Source organism: Squalius cephalus (assembly GCF_949319135.1).
Source record: "Squalius cephalus genome assembly, chromosome: 18".
Classification (NCBI taxonomy): Eukaryota; Metazoa; Chordata; class Actinopteri; order Cypriniformes; family Leuciscidae; genus Squalius; species Squalius cephalus.
The window spans coordinates 21,332,166-21,350,424 of record NC_137139.1 but is presented as its reverse complement, the minus strand read 5'-3'; the positions used below and the strand labels follow the sequence as shown (position 1 = coordinate 21,350,424).

Genomic DNA, 18,259 nt, shown 5'->3' with positions numbered 1-18,259 from the left:
TGCTATGCATAGTTTTTCCATAAATGCAAACGTGACACCAAGCACCCATACATCTTTGTTGTCTTATTACTTTAGGCCTTGTTGAAACTGCACAGTTTTCTACTGTCGCTGAGATGCGTTAACATGGCATTAAAATACCTGTTTTTAACACTGTTTCATGTGAATTACAACTACATACCTTCCTGTATTCATCTTAAAGTGGCCTTATCTATCTGCTTCAAGTGTACTTGATGGGGTTTTAGTATATGTGAGGAGCAGAATTAACACCACAGAATGAACCAAAGAGATTTATCTTGTTCAGTTACTGTCCTTCTCTCTGCTGTATTCATGCAGACAATTACTTGTGCTGTCATTTATGTGTATATTTGGTTGAACTTGAAAATCTTTGTATGATACATCTTTGAACTTGAAAATGTCCATCTTTGTATGATCTGTTGATGCAGACCAGATGCTCCACCTCTGTGCTTCATCTTATTTAAACATGATCATGTTTATATTATAATTTGTTTTTACTGTAGCACAAATATTCAAAATGGCCATGATTTTTATAAACACAGCCAAGTGTTCGAAGGGCAGATTATTGCCTTTTGGTTAAAAATTTGCCCTGATAAGGACTGTGTTGTCACATTTTTGACTTTTGTATTGCTGACAATAAAAAAAAAAAAACAATTGTGCAACATGTAATTGTTTTCTCTGCATTTTCTCATTGAGCCATTGTAAGCTATTATTAATTTTACATGCAGCCGCACAGAATTCAAACATGCAAATAGCATTCAAATAATTTATAACATCGACTTTTGAATGATAAAACGAGCATTTGAATTCTTTGACCTAAAATATGTCATTTTGAAAAAAATAAAATAAATAGAGCATCTCAAATTTTCAAATGAAAATACATTGTTGCCGTCATCTGACAAGCAAGTTGTACGTCCTCCTTTGACCACTAGGGGCACCAGAATCCACCACAGTTTAGGAAGATATGCGTCACATATTCTGGAATAAACATACTACAAAAAAACGTACTTAAAAAGGTTTTTATTGAGTTGAGTTTTATTGAGTGATGGCGATTGCTTAGAAAGGAGATTATGAAAACACATTTATGGCTTTTGCAGGACAGAGTGAAAACAAAAATCAGATAGCACCTTATATAAACATTTTACAGATATATTAACAACTTCATCATAAATTCTTTTGTAAACATACCAAACTAATATAAAATATTCCTGACAATTACAACAAAGTAAATAACAAAGGTTATAACGGCAGGCAAATTAGAGAACTACGATAGTAACACAAACTACTTATAAAAAGAAAACAAGAATTTTAAGTAACATGCGTATAAGATTGAGGATGACTACAAAGTTAATTTATCTCTACAAAAATTTTACACAGGCCTGGAAAGACAACGTATATATGCTTGGGAATGTTTTTAATTAGTCTTTTGTTGTGGTCGCTTCGTTAAAAAACAGCTATTGAGGTCAGCACTGATTGGAAAGGATTCGGGTTGTACTACTTATCTACTAACCTATGGCTTTTTGAGCAACCACTTGAAAATGGAAAGATTTTTTGCCTGTAATCCATTACACAGGATTAGCCACAGTTAAATGCATGCAATGCACCTTAACTTGAATTGCACCAAAATGCTTTATGCTGAAGAAATATGATGGGTTTGTGGGGGAGAGAAAAAAAAAAAAAAACACCAACCATTTCCCAAAGAAAACCCCTTTTGCTGAGTAATCAACATGAAACCTGGCTCACAGGAGGGTAATTTCTAACAGCTGTGGAAAGATGCGCAAGGCAGAGTCAGCGTTACTACGTCAACATAAAGAGTAAAGAAATCATCAGCCACCTTTTCAAAAAGGAATGATTTGATGATTTTTCTCTCATGTCCAGTCAGCCAGAGCCAAACTTCTTGGGTTTAAGTGTAAGCTTTGTTAAAGTTCACTGATTGTACGCAGGGTAATCCAACAATACACAGTTCAGAATTAAGTCATGAGTCACAAGTTTCTTTAAATCAATGCAAAACACAAGTAACATACACAAAAAAAACAAAACAAGTCATGGCCGGGTCAGGAGAACAAACTATCCTATAGACGCACAGCGAGACACGTACACACAAATTCAGGCACAGTACACGTTTGAACAGAACGTAAAAGGAGTAACCAATAAAAGGTGGTCTTGTCTTCCCACACTACTCAAAGAAAATAAATAAATAAACGTAAATAATAATTCACTGTGGAACACTGTAGCTCTGTCTTATATGAATCGCACTTACTGTATGTTGCTGCTACGAGGTTTTATTTTCTTTAAACACAATGAATCAAAAGTCTACGGCTGATGCAAGTTTTACACAGATGCATGTTTTTTTTTCCTTTTTTTCATGAAATATGCATATTAAATTAATTGAAAATCACATATATTAACATTCACTTTCCAATAACTTTACACAAATGTTACCAAAGAGAGTGTGCACTGATGTTGCATGAGAACCAGAACATTCTGTGAGATTAAAAACTGGAAGACTGTCGCGATGAGCTTGGATTCGTCCTTGAAATGTAATTTAACAATAATATGAGCTGAGCGTCACTACTTTTGCTACCACTTGAAACAGAGAACACGAATGAGATGATAGAGTTGTTATAATGGGCTAAAATGACACCACCACAAACACATTGTAAAAGTCCTTCTTTCCAACCATCAGGATAGAAACGTGGGTATTTCGTGTATGGAGGGTAACATGTGGCATGAGCTTTTCTCGGTCAAAAAAAATGGGTTATCCGGTTAATATCCTCCTTCGAAAAATATTTGAAGCGTCATGAGAATCGGGGTACAAAAAGGTGGGTACCTGGTTATCATTCAGTCCCTCTGAAACCACTTCAGCCTTGACTACCACACGAGGACAGGCTGTCATAGAGGGAATCGCTCAGGGACTCGGGGGTCTCGAGGACCTGGGGATGGCTCGGAGACAGGCCGTCGTCAGGTCTCTCTCTCACCAACTCCAAACCAGTGTCCCTCACCATCTCCGGGTTTGCAGGAATACGACTTTTGCCTCTACGTGGCTGCCCGGGTTGAGGAAGACTTCTCGGGTCTCCTTCACGGCTGGCTACGGAATCACTAGCCTTGTTGCGCTGCAGGACAAAAAAGCCCCAAAAATGCAAAGTGAGTAACAATGAAAAGTACATGACAGAAAAGTCTTATCTTAATAATAATACATTCATAATTTCATTAATCATAATAATACTTTATTACAATCTGTATGATACTCTGATATTACAATTCTGGTTGATATTTATTTTTATGGTTTGGCAGACAACCAATAAACGGACTAAAATCAGTCATTTTAATCAGTCAATTTAGGCCCACAAACATAATGTACAGTATGAAAAATGGATATTCATTTTGAGATTTGCTAGATTGTTATTATATAATTAGCATTTTTAAAGATTAACTTTCAGTGAACATTAGATGGTGGCAAAGGTCATTTAAATGTAAGAAAGCAAACACACCGCTGAACTTTACTATGTACACTAAAAGAGATGCACTACTAAGTAAGATGGTTTGATGGCTAGTAAGATGTTTTTTGAAAGAAATTAATACTTTTATTCAGTAAGGATGCACTAAATTGGTCAAACGTGACATTAAAGACATTTATAATGTTACAAAAGATCATTTTGAACTTTAGAATCGAAAGAATTCTGAAAAACTGGATCACAGTTTTCACAAAAATATTAAGCAGCACAACTGTTTTCACCATGATAAGAGAAATGTTTCTTGAGCAACAAATCAGCATATTAGAATGATTTCTAGAGGACCATGTGACACTGAACACTGGAGTAATGATGCTGATTCAGCTTTGCCATTACAGAAACAAATTATGTTATGAAAAATTATATTTTAAATTGTAGTAATATTTCACAATATTCATGTTTTTCTATATTTTTAATCAAATAAATGCAGCCTAGGAGAGCATAATTTCTTCCAAAAACATTGTCAAAAAATTACCGTTCCCAAACTTTTGAACATGTTTAATAAAACAGGGAATTGGATTGCATTATTGTTCTGTAATTGTCTTGTTGGGTGAAACTAGGATCTAAAGTGATGCTCACCCTCTTAAATGAACTCTTATGACTCACTGGCTCCACTCCGTCACCAACGCCAAGATAAACCTCAGACGGCTCTGCAGATGCTTTGAGGTTTGGGAAAGTCCAGTTCTTTGTAGGGCCCAATTTCATAGGTGCTCCACAGATATCAGTGCCTGAAAAGATAAATCAAAGCTGAGAAATGGAGGGGAAAAAACACCCCCTGGAAATCATTCTTTATTGAAAACTCCCATAACTGATTAAACATAAATGACAGCTAAAGTATTATATACCTTCATGAACGATGTTTACAATCTGGCTGGATGGGATCTTGTTCTCCAAATTGCTGGTGTGATGGTCCATATCCTGACCCCCCATAAAATCCTCTTCTAAACATGACAACTCTCTCTCCAAAGTCCAGGCCTTATGAGGCATTTTCATCCCTGAGCCATGTTTTCCCTGGAGATGAGAAGGGTCACACTCCCCATGGGCCTTCCCTTTGGGAATGCTTTTGCAACCAGCATTTGCACTATAGTCAGGAAGAGGGAAGGTGCCAATGCCACTGTCAAGGGTGTGTGTAGAGATTCCAGATCCTTAAAAAAAAGTATATTGAATATTATATAAATAATATATGAATATATACATATAAATAAATGTATGATTATTATATACATGAATATTAAATACATGAATATTATTTATGCATGTATGCAAGTAGGTAGGTAGGAATAATTGTGCTTAGTGTATAGTAGCACTGCATGACAAAGGATCACACGCTAAACATCCAAATAATGCTTGCCACACATCTGTTGCTGTGTGACTCACATATGGGAGCCACAGAAATTCAGACGCACCTAGATTATTCATCATCAGTGACAGGTTAAAACCCGTTTTTGTTGCTACATGCTAACCAATCAAAATTCCTGCCTCTGGAAACATTGAAAGCCATGATGTCATGCATTGTATTCATGCCTTACCTGCAAAATGTTCATGATGAATCGTCTCAGCCAGGTTCTCATCTGATGTGACATCTTTACTCAGTAACGCAGAAACCTGTGAAAAAAAGAATAGTCAAGTTAACATTAAAGTACTTTTAAAACAACAATGTACATTATATTCATGAATTTAACTTTTTACCTTTTCCATGTCATCACTGCTTCTTGTCTGACTAGCAATGCCGGCGCTCTGGTGACTGAATACAGGTCTGGATTTACAGTCAAACGAGAGGCGTCGATGTGCCATACTGATGCCACCAGTGTCCTTTCCATCAACCCTTATAGAAGAATCAGAATTAAATTGATGTGTTTGTCTACAGTATATTTACATTTCAGTCTGTTCCTCAGAAAAGCTTATGGTTATAGAATACTTGGAATACTACAGATGTACTACTTTTATAATAATCGTATCTGCTTTCTGGAGCACAGAGCACAGTGAACAACTGAGCTACACACACACACAAAAAAAAACCATACGTTTCGATTGAATGAGAGTACATTTTTAAATTTGGGTTGAACTCGCTCTCTAATTTGTTAAGCCATATGCAGAAGCCGAGCCAATATGACAGCTGACTCACAAGTCATATTCAAATAATGTCTCAAAACACATTTTCTCACCTTACTCATTCATCAGTTATTTCAATTAACCTTTATCATCTGAAAACCTGCACTACAACTATGCACTTAAAGGTTAAGTTCACATGGAATTTATGTTGTCTTTGACTTGTGGGTTGCTTTTATGATTCATGCATGAAAAGAAAATGTCTTAGAATAAAAACACTGAAAATACAACTGAAAATATTATATATTTAATAATAAACTAATTTACATATTATACATTTATTAGCATTGTACCAAACCAAATGGGACTTGGCAAAAATTCCTGCTTGAAATGCCATGTCATCTTTAAAATAAATTTCTAAATAAAATCAGTTACTGTATATGTTGTTTTGTACTTACCGGTTTAGCAGTTGCTGCATGAAGTTGTCAGATGGCACTCCTCTGTACATCACAGACAGCTGGCCTTGGGCTTGGTCCATCACCACCTCACAGGAATGTCCCTTTCCTTGTCGGTCCAAGGCCACTCCATTCACATAAGCCCGTTCTTCTTCAAGAGCTTTATGCAAGCCCTCTGCCTTCTCAATCAGCATAGAAATGTTTAGGCTCTCACTCTCTGGTTTCTTCGCAGCCCCCTTGGAATCCTTGCCCACCGAGGATATATTGAGTTTCCATTCTCTCTTATCATCTTTCACTTTCGACGTTTCTGGTTTACGGCTAAGAGCTGGCAACTTGCTTTTTCTCAGACCAAACCAGTTGGCAATTCCATTGGAAGCTTTTTGCTTGACCTCAACCATTTGCCCTTTATCTTGCTCTTGCAGTTTCAGCATATTTTCCTCAATGCCCTTCATGACCTTCTGCTCGATAGAAGACTGTGGGCTGGGGGCAGAGTGCCTCTTTTCTTCAGCGGGCTCTACCGGCCTTGGTGGAGGAGGAGGAAGACTCTCTCCATAGGAAGAATTCTTCTTCTTATTGGCCCTGAGATGGCTTCTGTCCTCAGATTTGGACATGTACCTCTGAAACTCTTGAGTAGGCTTCCCATCTCGGTTCATAGAGGGTGGCACAGTTTTAGTTGGTGATTTGAGTGGGATTTTATTGGGGCTGCCACTCTGGGGACCAGTGACATTTTTTGCATTATACGAAAGGCTATGGGGTGTTGTATTCTTAGCATAGCTGCGCAAAGCCTGCGCAGCCTCTAGGTTAGTAGATGGTGGATGCATCTTAGATTTTGGGCTTTCTTGCTTGGCTAGGAATGTTCTAGAGGATTCATGTTCAAGTTTGGAGACTAATGTGCTAGACGGAAGAGATCTGACAGCTTGCTCAACATGCTGAAAGGCTCCTTGTTGTTTCGAAACAGCACCATCAAGATGACCTGAATGGTATGATTTATCCTCAATGGAATCTGTATTTTTAGGAAGTCTATATTCTCCTGATTTACAATCAGAGTTTCTGTCAGCAGTTTTGCTTTTATCGGTAGTTTGTGTTGGTATGCTTGCAGCAGACTGAATTTCTTTCTTCTCGGCAAGCGGAGGACAAGCTGTGTACTCCTCCGGGTTCCTCAACTTGCCAAGTGCAGCCAGTCGTTCTTTAAAAGAATGACTTGATTCACCTGAATGTCTACCAATCCCTGATTTCTTAGGAACAGGCGGTGGATCATTCCTTTTAAAAGGTGATTCGGAGCTCTGTGAATCATTATCAACCATTTCGCTTTTCTCTTGGCTCCTGGACCTTGTGCTAATCCCACTTTGAGCCTTCTGGGATGATGACTGACTAGGCAAACTGCGATGATTGACTTGTTTATGCCACACCGGGCTCTCCGAGCTGTCCTCTTGGTCTGAAGAATCCGACTCAGGTGAGATGTCCTTCTGCTTGAAACTCGTTGGTCTCTCTATACCAAACTTTGTCTGCTTTCCTTTCGCACCTTCATTAACTGGGCTGGAATTTTGAAGAGATGAGCTCACTTCTCCAAGCAGCTGGGATACATCGGTGCCACACGTTTTGGAGATATCCGAGACGTTTTCATAGAGTGGAATTTTCTGAGGGGTCTTTTGAACATGAGAACTTTGTGCAGGTTTGGCTACTCGACTTGTTTTAGGGATACCACAGCCAAGTTCTTTTGGCAATGGTGCCGGAACATCATCAGGTTGGGGTGGAGAAGTTGGAGCAGAGTGGGACTCCGATTTAGAAGGGGGCAGCTGTCTTTGCCTCTCTGTTGTGGTGGCTTTTCGCGTGGCTACAGGCGAATTGTGCACCTCATAGTTGTTGCTCCGGCAAGGAATCTTTGAGCTACGAGTCAACTGAGGACTGAGACGAGGTGGAGCAGGTACTGCAGTACGTTCTCCAAGAGTGGGTATTTTAAGGAACTTGAGCAGTTTGGAGGGCGAGGCCTTGACCTCTCTAAGGCAGGAAACTTGATTAGGGCTGACCGTAACTTTCGATCTAATGGACTGAGGGTCAGATGGTGTGTCTTTCACAGGGACAGAGATATCATCCAGTACTTTTGAGGCAGTATGATTCTCATTGGGAGAAAATAACAGACCTTTGTGGACTGGTTCAATGCTGTCCCTCTCACAGTGTGTATTTTGTAAATTGTCTTTGAGTCCAAGAGTAGGCAGCTTTGAGGTGGCTATGCTGGCTCGACAGACACAGTCAATGTCTTCTTTCGTTGCAAACTCTTCTTTCTCAAGTCTTTGTGGCGCTACAGCGTTTAAGTGCTTCAAGTCAGAGTCCAGCAGTGCCACATCAATTGTGCTATCATCACAAATCGTCTCATTGCAGGTGCTGCTGCTTGACCTGTTGGATTGAGATTCGAGCAGAAAGTCAGATAACCTATTCTTGTCTCTTGTTTCTACAGATACATGACCTGAGACTCCTCTGGGCTGATCTCTTTCTGAAATGGTTAATCTCGAGTATGATTCAGGGGCTTCTAATGGGTGGGGATCATTCGGTGGGTTAAGACCTTGCTCTGCTGAAAGAATGGACATATCTCCGGACGCCCTATTTACAAACAGTTCACTTGTACCTGTGGCAGGTTTCACGAGACTCTGCATTTCCATGTTCTCTTGGAAATCGGGCCGAGCCAAATTGAGGTTATCGATGGTAATGGGGGCTGAAGTGCAACAATTGTGGCTACTCTTGGCTAAGCTGACTGAATCTTTATTGGACAGCATCAAGCATGTGCTACAACTACCACACTTTACATTACTGTGCTCTCCTCCATTCAAATGCTGATGTGTGCAAACATCTGGGCAGGAATGGGAACAATGTGCTTTGGGTGCATTGCACCTGGATGAATTGTCTCTGCAGGCTAATACAGCCTCCTTAGAGGCAAGAGCCTGGCTGTAGTCACAGATCGAGGGAATTCCAGAGGAACGATGGTACCGAAGCGGATCCGTTTCTTCAAGCTTACGGAGGACCTCCAAAATGTGTGCTTTCTTCTTCAAAAATGGAGACATGGCCTCCATGGACGTGGATGAGCCTTGGGTCTCAGGTATGCAATTTTGTGCACATTCGCTGTTGCCCTGTGGAACCAAATTATAAGGATGAGGACAAGTTGTCATAAAAAACAGATTCAACAAAGACTTTGTGTACGGCTTCTACCTTGGCCTGTGCAGTCCTCTGAGCCTCAATCACTTTGTTAGATTCACTGTGCTGCAGCTCGCCAATGTGCTCCAGACAGGGTCCTGGCTGCTTTGATAAGACACATCAGGTAAGCTTTAAGCTTCTTATTATATGAATCAATTACTGGTTTATGCAAAAAAATTATCACAAGTATGCATGCACAACAAGGATGTTTTGCCTGTTTACACACAAAATCCTTGAGGTCACAAGAAAATAAAATGCTGCCCAAACAGACCAGGAAAATTAAACAGGAAGAGGTTAATTGAGCCATTTTCTTCATTTTGCAAACAAACCTAATAGGACATCCCTGTGGAGTTTGAAGAATGTTTTGTGAAAAACATTTTTCCATCATATTTTGAAGGATTTAATCATTTACCTGCGTATGAACACATGCTTGACTGTGCAATTTCTCCTGCAGGAGCTCACACAGTGTTCTGTTCTGCCTCTCCAAATCAAACACACGCATTTTCAGCTTAATGCATTCCTCTCTGAGATCCTAAAAGAATAATTTATAGCATAACATTTAAAAAAATATATACCACTTATAAAATATACAATAGATATATTTAAAAATTATCATCAAAAATGTAAATTAAATGAATAATTAAAATAAATATAAATTAAATATAAATAAATCTTTAGACTTTGCAGTTCAAATAAAGTTTTTATAAATATGTTTCTGATGCAAAACCACACAGTTTTTACCTTTTGATTGAGTAACGCTTGGACAACATGGTTGGCCACCTAAAAACAAACACATGAATTAAATTTTACACTTTTAGTGTATCATTTTACTAACGGTTTTGACTAATGAAATCATTATCTGACTAAAGGCCCTGATATACTCACATTATTTATATAGCACTTTTTTATACAATAGATTGTTTAAAAGCAAGCAGCTTTCCAGTATTAAACATGAAAAAAACACTTATTTACAGTACTTCTTTCCATTAGAATTACAATTTCTACTGTAAAGCTCTCCAGTGTATTCATGTTTTTACTCGCGGACGTCTGACCTTGACAGACTGAACAGAAGTAATGAACTGAAGAAGATTTCCACGTCAAAGAAGCCGGATCCTCAGAGCACACCTACCTATGGCATAATCGTCATGGACCAATGGTAGTACGAAGGTGTTTACCAGCAAGAGCGAACTTTCAGAAGATTTGCAAGCTGTTTCGAACTCCCGAAACAAACACAAAACGAACTTCATTTTGGTCTGATTTTGGAAGAAATTACGCTACACAACTTTGTTCATCTTCGATTTCACTTGAAGTATATAAGGGCCTTTATGATTTTATTGATCTAATTGGCTGTCTGCATTAGACAAAACCATTGCAAATCTCCATAGGAAGGCAAATGTATGGCTTGGTAAAAAAACAATATTTAACTCACCTCATCCAAGCATCGCTCATATGCTTCTCTCTGACTCTCGTTTGCTAATGAAAGGGCAGAGTTCTCGGCCTGTACAAAAATAGAACAGTTTAAACAGCAAGTCGAGGAAGAAAAGTAAACAAAACGGTATTCTTGGTTAAAGTATATGGCACTTACTTGAAGTTCTCTCACTCGTTCCAGAAGCTCACTGCTACTCTCTTCCTCTAGATAGGACTCAAGATCACCCTCCTCAGACTCAAAGTCCTCATCTACTCTATTTTGGGCCTCTTCCGACATTGTCTTTACCTAACAAGAAGAAAGAGATAGTTTTTTTTTTTTTTTTAATATAGAGAAAAAATAGCCTTTTATTGTGCCATTTTTTATAATTCCCCACCCAATACATAAAGTGCTCTGAGTGAAAGAAAAGCACTATATAAACATACCAAATTATTATTTCTTATTATAATATTTCTTAGAGCTGAAGTGTCAAATGTTTTTGATGTCAATATAAGTACAGTCTTTTAAGTTTAAAATGCAGGGACAACTACAAGTAAGTCTAGTCAAAATTGTGGCGCTATCACTACTTGAGTTTGGGACGGGACTGCTTGTTTGACCAACCTATGGAAGATGAGGGAAGTGTTTTGCAAAACTTGTTTGAAGACAGGTATTATTTAAGTAACCCTTTGATATGCTAATGAGCAACCAATTACAGACACCAGAATTTCAGATTCTTACTTTTTAAGCCCTTTGTTTGCATACAATAAACAATTGGTTGAACAACCTGTAAACCAGCTTTCCACACATTCTAGTGCACTTTGAGTTTCTGAGTTCACACTGCCAGTGTATGGAAGGCATTTTCTGCCAATTTTAAATAAATCAAAAATGATCAAAATGAAAACTAAAACCAGATTAACAATTTCACTATAGAAAACTGGACGCAAAATATGTGACAAAATTGAAAACAAAGTTAAATTATTTAATTAAAATTTTCATTACAATGAAATTTACAGTGACAATGCATCATCCATGTCAAATTGAAAAATAAAATGCAATTGGTGATGTGACGTTTCATTTTCACTACAATCCCGAGGCAAGACTGCCAATATTAAAATGAAAAGGCAAACTTGAAAAAGAAACTGAAAATGAAAACTGTGAAATAAAAGAGGAAATAAAATAAAAACATTTATCAGTGCGTGAGCATTAATAAAAAGCTTTGTAAAAACTGTATTTGCAAAGTCAACCTGTATGCAAATTATATGTTAATGGATGGGTGGGGCTTATTCTGAGAGCGCCTAAGGGTGAATGAGTGAGTGCGAAGCGCGTAAAAGAGTTAGCGTGACTATCAAGTCTTTGAGACAGCTGGGAGTGAGTAAGCAGAACTCAAGTCCCTGGCAAATCACATCTTCACTTTAATAGTGTAATCAGAGGGGATTAGACAAAAGAGTACTGAAAACACTAGAGGATTCCAGCCATCACGCCGTTTCATGACCTACTGACTTACTGACTGGGGCACAGAATTGGATCCTCGCGACCTGCATTCAAACTTAGATGACAAAAGCGTGTTCAAAGACATGTTCTAGTGTGTGCTAAAGACTATGAGGGCTCAAAAGTCTGAGGTATTCTGAAATTAAAACAATGATAATGATTTAAGTAAATTATTGTATTATAGTGAAACAAATTAAGATTCAAAGAGAATAAAAGTCAAATCTGATTGGCAAACCAAGAATTTTGCCCAATTTCTCTTTGCATATAAACATCTTTATTTTAATAAATGTAAGGCTGCACTGATATGGTTGATACCGAAAAATATTTATATTTTGAAGCCTATTAACCAATAGGCTATATTGGCCGATATTAAAAATGATTTTACATTTTGTGATATTACCAATTTTACTTATTGGACCAATTCAAATGAACATTTAGCAGCTGAAAACCGATGTGACCAACTGACATATTGTGCATTCTTAATAAAATGTTAACCTTTTGAACTGAAATTAAAATCTCATTTAAACATTCCTCTCGTGTTGAAAAGACTGATGGCTATCAGTGTTTTGTTGATGTAAACACCCTTATTGTTTCACTATACCACAACAGTAGCCTCCAGTCATCTTCATCCACCCATTCCCAGCACTGCACTATACCATAAATTTGACCTTCAATATGAACACCGGATGTAGTCAGAGGATGGACTATCATTGCAAAATTGAATCTAAAAATCAATATGTTCATGGGACTCATTCATAATTGATCCTCTAATTTTTCGGTGTGCTCATTTATGTGGCAAGCTTATCTATAGACGTCTAACTCTTTGTCGAGTATAGCTTAAATGGAAACTCCATATCTGGAAGCAAATGAATACAAAGGCTATGGGGGTCAGAGGGTTGACGGAGCGCAGCGGGTCAGAGAACACTGCTCTGTTTTAACAGTAAAGGATGGCACTACGACAAGCTCCAGGCCACACTATAGAGCTGGTAGTTCCTGTAGTGCCAGGAGGCTCCTTTCACATGACAGATTCTTTTCACAAAGACACAAGGAATAGCCTTCCGACAGAAGATGTATTTGTACCATAACTGTGATACATCAACCCATAAAGAAAGGAAGCATTTACATTTTTCATTCAGAAGACACTTTTATCCAAAATGAAAGTAGATACATAAGCTGTAAATCGTAGTTAAAATATGGAATTTAATTCATTTACAAATCCATAAATCTTACAAACTAAATGCCTTAAAAATATTTTACTGCCAATGTACCAGATGTTTGATAAATAATCCATAAAAAAAAAAAAAAAAAAATATATATATATATATTATTTATAAATTTTAATATATAATATATTATAGATAAAAAAATAAAATACAATAAAATAACTCACCAAGAAAGGAATATAGTAAAAATCCAAAGCCTTGGGCAAAAAGCCTTAATGAAATTTTATATCTTAAAAAAGCAAGTTAATATGATAGTCCTCTGAAGAATGAATATAGCTGGCGGAGTAGAACTAACCGGTATTCCAGGTTAACACTCTTGTCTTCTCTGAAAAGTAAAACTTAAATAAAACAGCCCTCTGAAATTCACTGTGTCACGCTCACATTCTCATGCGTACCTGTCCTGTGATAAAGATGATCTTGAGATACAAGGAAGTTAAATCTACATATTATGCGTAAGCGGTGACATTTTGGTTTCACAACATTTGCAATACAGGATTAGCTAGAACTGTGTCATGTCTCTGCTCCATTTTTACCCCATGTTGTTAATACTTGACCGCTTTCCAATCGCTGGTGGCCAGGGCAGGGCAAAAATCTCAAGAGATCACCAGAAGCCTCTACCATCTTTCTTTTCATCTATGAATCACTCACAAGCAATGGAAAATGTATGGGTGAGTAAGCTGATTCTGGTGAAACAGAGCCTCAAAAGAGGTCTTTATGATAATATTGTCAGTGGATAGAGGAGTGTCAGTCCTCTAGAAATTCCCCTCTGCTGCTACTTTTAACCTTCTTCAAAAGAGAGACAACACTCAACATTCCTCAAGAGATGTTTAGACTAACTGAAACTAACATTAGCTACTAAATATGGATCATTATGGTCGAATAAATACATTTTGATAGTAATTAATATTATAATTAATATAATAACTATTTTAATATTATTCTGAATTCATCTTCAAATTCAGGTCTAAATTTAACTAATTAATCTAAATTCATAAGTCTAATTTTCAGTTTTAGCCCTACCACACCTGGTTTAACCAAACCACTGAGTTGGCACTCAAATACATTAACAAGTACTATTAATACAAGGTTTCACCCAAAAATTGTCTCCATGGTGTCCCCAAGACCAGGAATGGAGAAAAAAAAAAAACAGTCAAACTGCTATTAGAAACATTAACTGCTTTTGAGATAGGGCTGCACGATATTGAAGAAAAGTGCGATATTCGATATGCGATACGATAATGCATAGTGTGTAAAATAAACTTAAATTATCTTTAAAATATATTTTAAATTACATAACCTACATACTTGTTTCACATTCTTTTTGCAGCAGTGTTTTACTGTAGCATAAGAAGTGTTATTTTAGCATCAGTGTAAACCACAGGGTTTAGGGTTTCAGGTAGGCCTACATTAGGTTTATTTAACAACAGAAACTGAATAATCAAATCTAAAAATAAATCACTGCTTAGTTTTCACTGTATGAATTAAATATGCACTGATTCTGATTAAAGCTACATTTATTGCAAGCTGTTGCGATATGCATATCGCGATATATACATTTGCGATATTTCGATATATTGTGCAGCCCTACTTTGAGACAACAGATCAGATTTCAAATCCTGACTAACATTTTGCGGTGATGCTCTTGTATTATTGTCGAACTGTGGCTCTGACGAGAACAGACGTCCTGAGGGCTATTGGCCTCACCTGCAGTACAATCATTTCTTAAACACAGATGTACTGTGTTCAGTGCAACAGGGCTAATCCTCTGTGCTCTTGTAAGGATCTAAGCAGATTAGCATCAGTTTACATCTGGCCCTAAACTTAAGGTTGCTGCATACACACTGTCATATCGCTCTGTGCTGGACACGTGCCACAGCCTATCCATATCTGTACTGGGATCTTTTGTTGATTAAATAGATGAAATGCAAATTGTGTCTTTATTTACTCACCCTCATATTGTTCCAAACCTGTTATTTGTTTCTTTAAAAACAAAAAGGGAGATTTTTTGAAGAATATTTTTACCACACTTAAATATAATGAAAGTAAATGGGGATTAGGTCTGTCAAGCTCCAAAATTACACCATAAACACGGTTCATATATGACTTGTGTGCTATACTCCAAGTCTTCAAAAGCCATACAACACCTTTGTGTAACAAAAAGACTGAAAACCCCATATTTACTGATAATCATTCATGAGCTGTTACCTACTGCAAACAAATCACCGAATCATTGAGTTGAACTTGAGAACAAGATTAGTCTGAATCTTGATCAACTGATTTATTTAAAAGATCCAAAATGGACATCACTATAGTACATGAACCATATGGACCACTTTTATGGTGCTTTTTGCAACATTGACAGTTGTTAAACTGAATTGAAACAACACTGAATTTAAATTGAGATGAACAACCACACTATTTCCTTCTGAAATTGAATTTGTTTCATAATTGATTCATTTTATTTTCAGATTCAGTTTATTATCTCTACACAAATAAATTTGACCTTTTTTTTTTGGTTTTGGAGCTTGACTGCATTATATTGACAGCTCTATACATTAAAAAGAGTGGCTGGAATATGCTTCATAAATTCACCTTTCTTTGTTCCACAAAAGAAAAAGAAAGTCATACAGGTTGGGAACAACATGAGGATGAGTAACATTTTGGGGTGAATCAGGCATTGAAAAATCCATATTCACCAACCACTATTTGGAATACTAGGGTTGGACGTATCCGCCATAATATCTAGGACAGTTTTAGCCCTACTGTATATACCACAGTATAGTGGAGTCGGTTTTAGCGACAAGCAAAAACAGAGGCAAACAAGCACCCATGCCAACAAGATTCTTGGCAGCGCTCAAGCACAATGCAAGCCCCTTAATCCACTGATATGCTGTATAGTAAACATAGCAATAAAGCACTGTGGCAAACCCAAAACAGGGCCCCAAACTCATTTGTCTGTAAAGCAGTACATTTATTGAGGCTAAGCTTCTGAGAGACTACTGTTAATGTTGGTAGGACTTATATTCTCCAATACGCCAGAGTCATTGGCTTGGTATGATGCCCAGAGGAGAGAAGTCTACTGAATGTGACTAAGACTAGAAATCAAAGCTCCACTCAGAGACGAAACCCCAACAAAGCCTGGCGGAGTCAGACACCAGAGGCCACTGTCTGTTCTGCTGGATATATCAAACACAAGAGAGCCACTCTTATCTGACAATATGAAGGACACAGCTTCTCGAAAGGTTGGCAAACTTGATCAAATGATGTAGAGGAGAAGGTCTACAATCAGAAAGAAATACGATGGAGTTTTAGATTGCACACAATGTCAAATTCATTTTTACCATCATGCACTGAACCACTTATGGGCCAATTTGTACAAATGCACAAGGGCATCAATACTAAGAGAAAATCACAACCACATGCCTTTTAGTAAATGTCATTTATATACTTATAGCAATTACAAAAAACAATGTTAAAACATTTTAATCTGGTAATAGTATAAACAGATCCAGAAAATTCTAATTCTCCAAAGAAATTTAGTACAAGCCTATTTAACTTAGTCCTTTGTGTCGGTGTGCAAAACCCCCCATATTTCTTTCACCAGCTTCAGTTCAGCAATAAGCCATGAATGGATGAATGACTGCCATGGATCTGCTTGTTGTCATTTTGCATATTTGAGGGGGTGGGGGCTCGTACAGTTACGAATGATATCTCGAATAATGCAAATTAGGATTTAAAAGAGTGTTGATAAAAAGGGAAAGTAGATGTTGGGGGAGGACCTGCATGGCTCAGAGGGGTGGAATAAAGCCAGTGTGAAGGCAATCAAACAGAAGTAGGGCTCTCTGGGATTCCAAAATGTGCTGGGAGCTCCGCCTCCATCCCCCACACTCGAGGAGTTATTAAGAAACAGCCAATCGGCATCCGAAGAGACGGTCTCTGATTATTCACACCCTGCACAATGGGCACAGAGCCCTCAGACACCTTCATAACCCAATTATTGATCTGTTCGCATGATTTACGAGCTGATAAAATGATCAATCACACCAGAAGAAGAAATAGACAGTCTGAAAATGCATTTAATAGAGTTATAATGAATAAAAGCATTCAGTGGAAAAGCAAACAAACATATAGACATTCCATCAAGTCCCTAAGGGCATTATATTTTCTCTTTGATGTGAATTATTCCCGGGGATAAAGAGTCTCTGAAGTATGGCGAGACAGCTTCTATTCCTGAATGTGGCATTAAATAAATAAAATCTTTAATAATGCAGGTTTATGCAGCTGGGGTAAAGATTTCCATTGCAATTTTCTGTGTGCTTTAAAGATTATTTGGTCCACTTGCTCTGGCTGTCGCATCGGTGACAGCAAAGGCCCCCCAAATGTTTATGGACTGTCTAGTCCTCCATTTTGCTCCAAACATGAAAGGTAAGGCATGCTACTCTGTAGCTCTCAGCAAAGTTACCATGCAGCCATCTGCAGACTCATGCACTATTGTTGTTCCTTTGCGGCAGTGCACCTATCTACACAAAGTGCGTTGTCTCCATCTGCACAGCCTTGACTGCAGCATGAGCTACCTAAACACACTTAAATGAGGACTAAGCAAAAGCTTCAGCTTGTTCAAGGACTACTTTGATTCGCAGACTAACTGTAAATGAACTCCAACCTAATTCTCAATTACTTACAGTTGGCTTGGAGTTAAATAAGATGATCACTCACACCCAAACAATGAGTCCTTCAGGCATCACACTGAAGGATGTACCCACGTTGTCCCTGAACCAATGCAAACAGACTTGTGCTTATTAACATTTTAGCATGCAACTGCTTCTCTAACCTAGATGGCGATGAAATAGACTTTTTGATAGTCCTTTTAAAAATGGCACCAGCTGTTTTTCATGACAAGGAAAACTTGTATGGGTCGTTTCACCA

General features: G+C 37.7%; 1 protein-coding gene across 3 annotated transcripts in view; it reads right to left on the bottom strand.

The window, feature by feature from the left end:
* Window positions 1-375: 375 nt before the first annotated feature.
* Window positions 376-18,259, bottom strand: part of nckap5l (NCK-associated protein 5-like) — a 29,394-nt gene continuing 11,510 nt past the window's right edge. For 2 of the 3 annotated variants that reach the window (XM_079849513.1, XM_079849514.1), the window contains exons 2-12: window positions 10,803-10,931; window positions 10,647-10,715; window positions 9,959-9,997; window positions 9,630-9,749; window positions 9,233-9,322; window positions 6,035-9,153; window positions 5,217-5,352; window positions 5,057-5,132; window positions 4,373-4,672; window positions 4,107-4,255; window positions 376-3,128 (exon numbers count right to left, since the gene is read on the bottom strand). In XM_079849513.1, coding sequence (XP_079705639.1) covers window positions 2,877-3,128; window positions 4,107-4,255; window positions 4,373-4,672; window positions 5,057-5,132; window positions 5,217-5,352; window positions 6,035-9,153; window positions 9,233-9,322; window positions 9,630-9,749; window positions 9,959-9,997; window positions 10,647-10,715; window positions 10,803-10,922 — 4,470 coding nt within the window. In that variant the 5' untranslated portion in view covers window positions 10,923-10,931 and the 3' untranslated portion in view covers window positions 376-2,876. The remainder of the gene's footprint in view (window positions 3,129-4,106; window positions 4,256-4,372; window positions 4,673-5,056; window positions 5,133-5,216; window positions 5,353-6,034; window positions 9,154-9,232; window positions 9,323-9,629; window positions 9,750-9,958; window positions 9,998-10,646; window positions 10,716-10,802; window positions 10,932-18,259) is intronic. The other variant, XM_079849515.1, reaches the window with a different exon arrangement.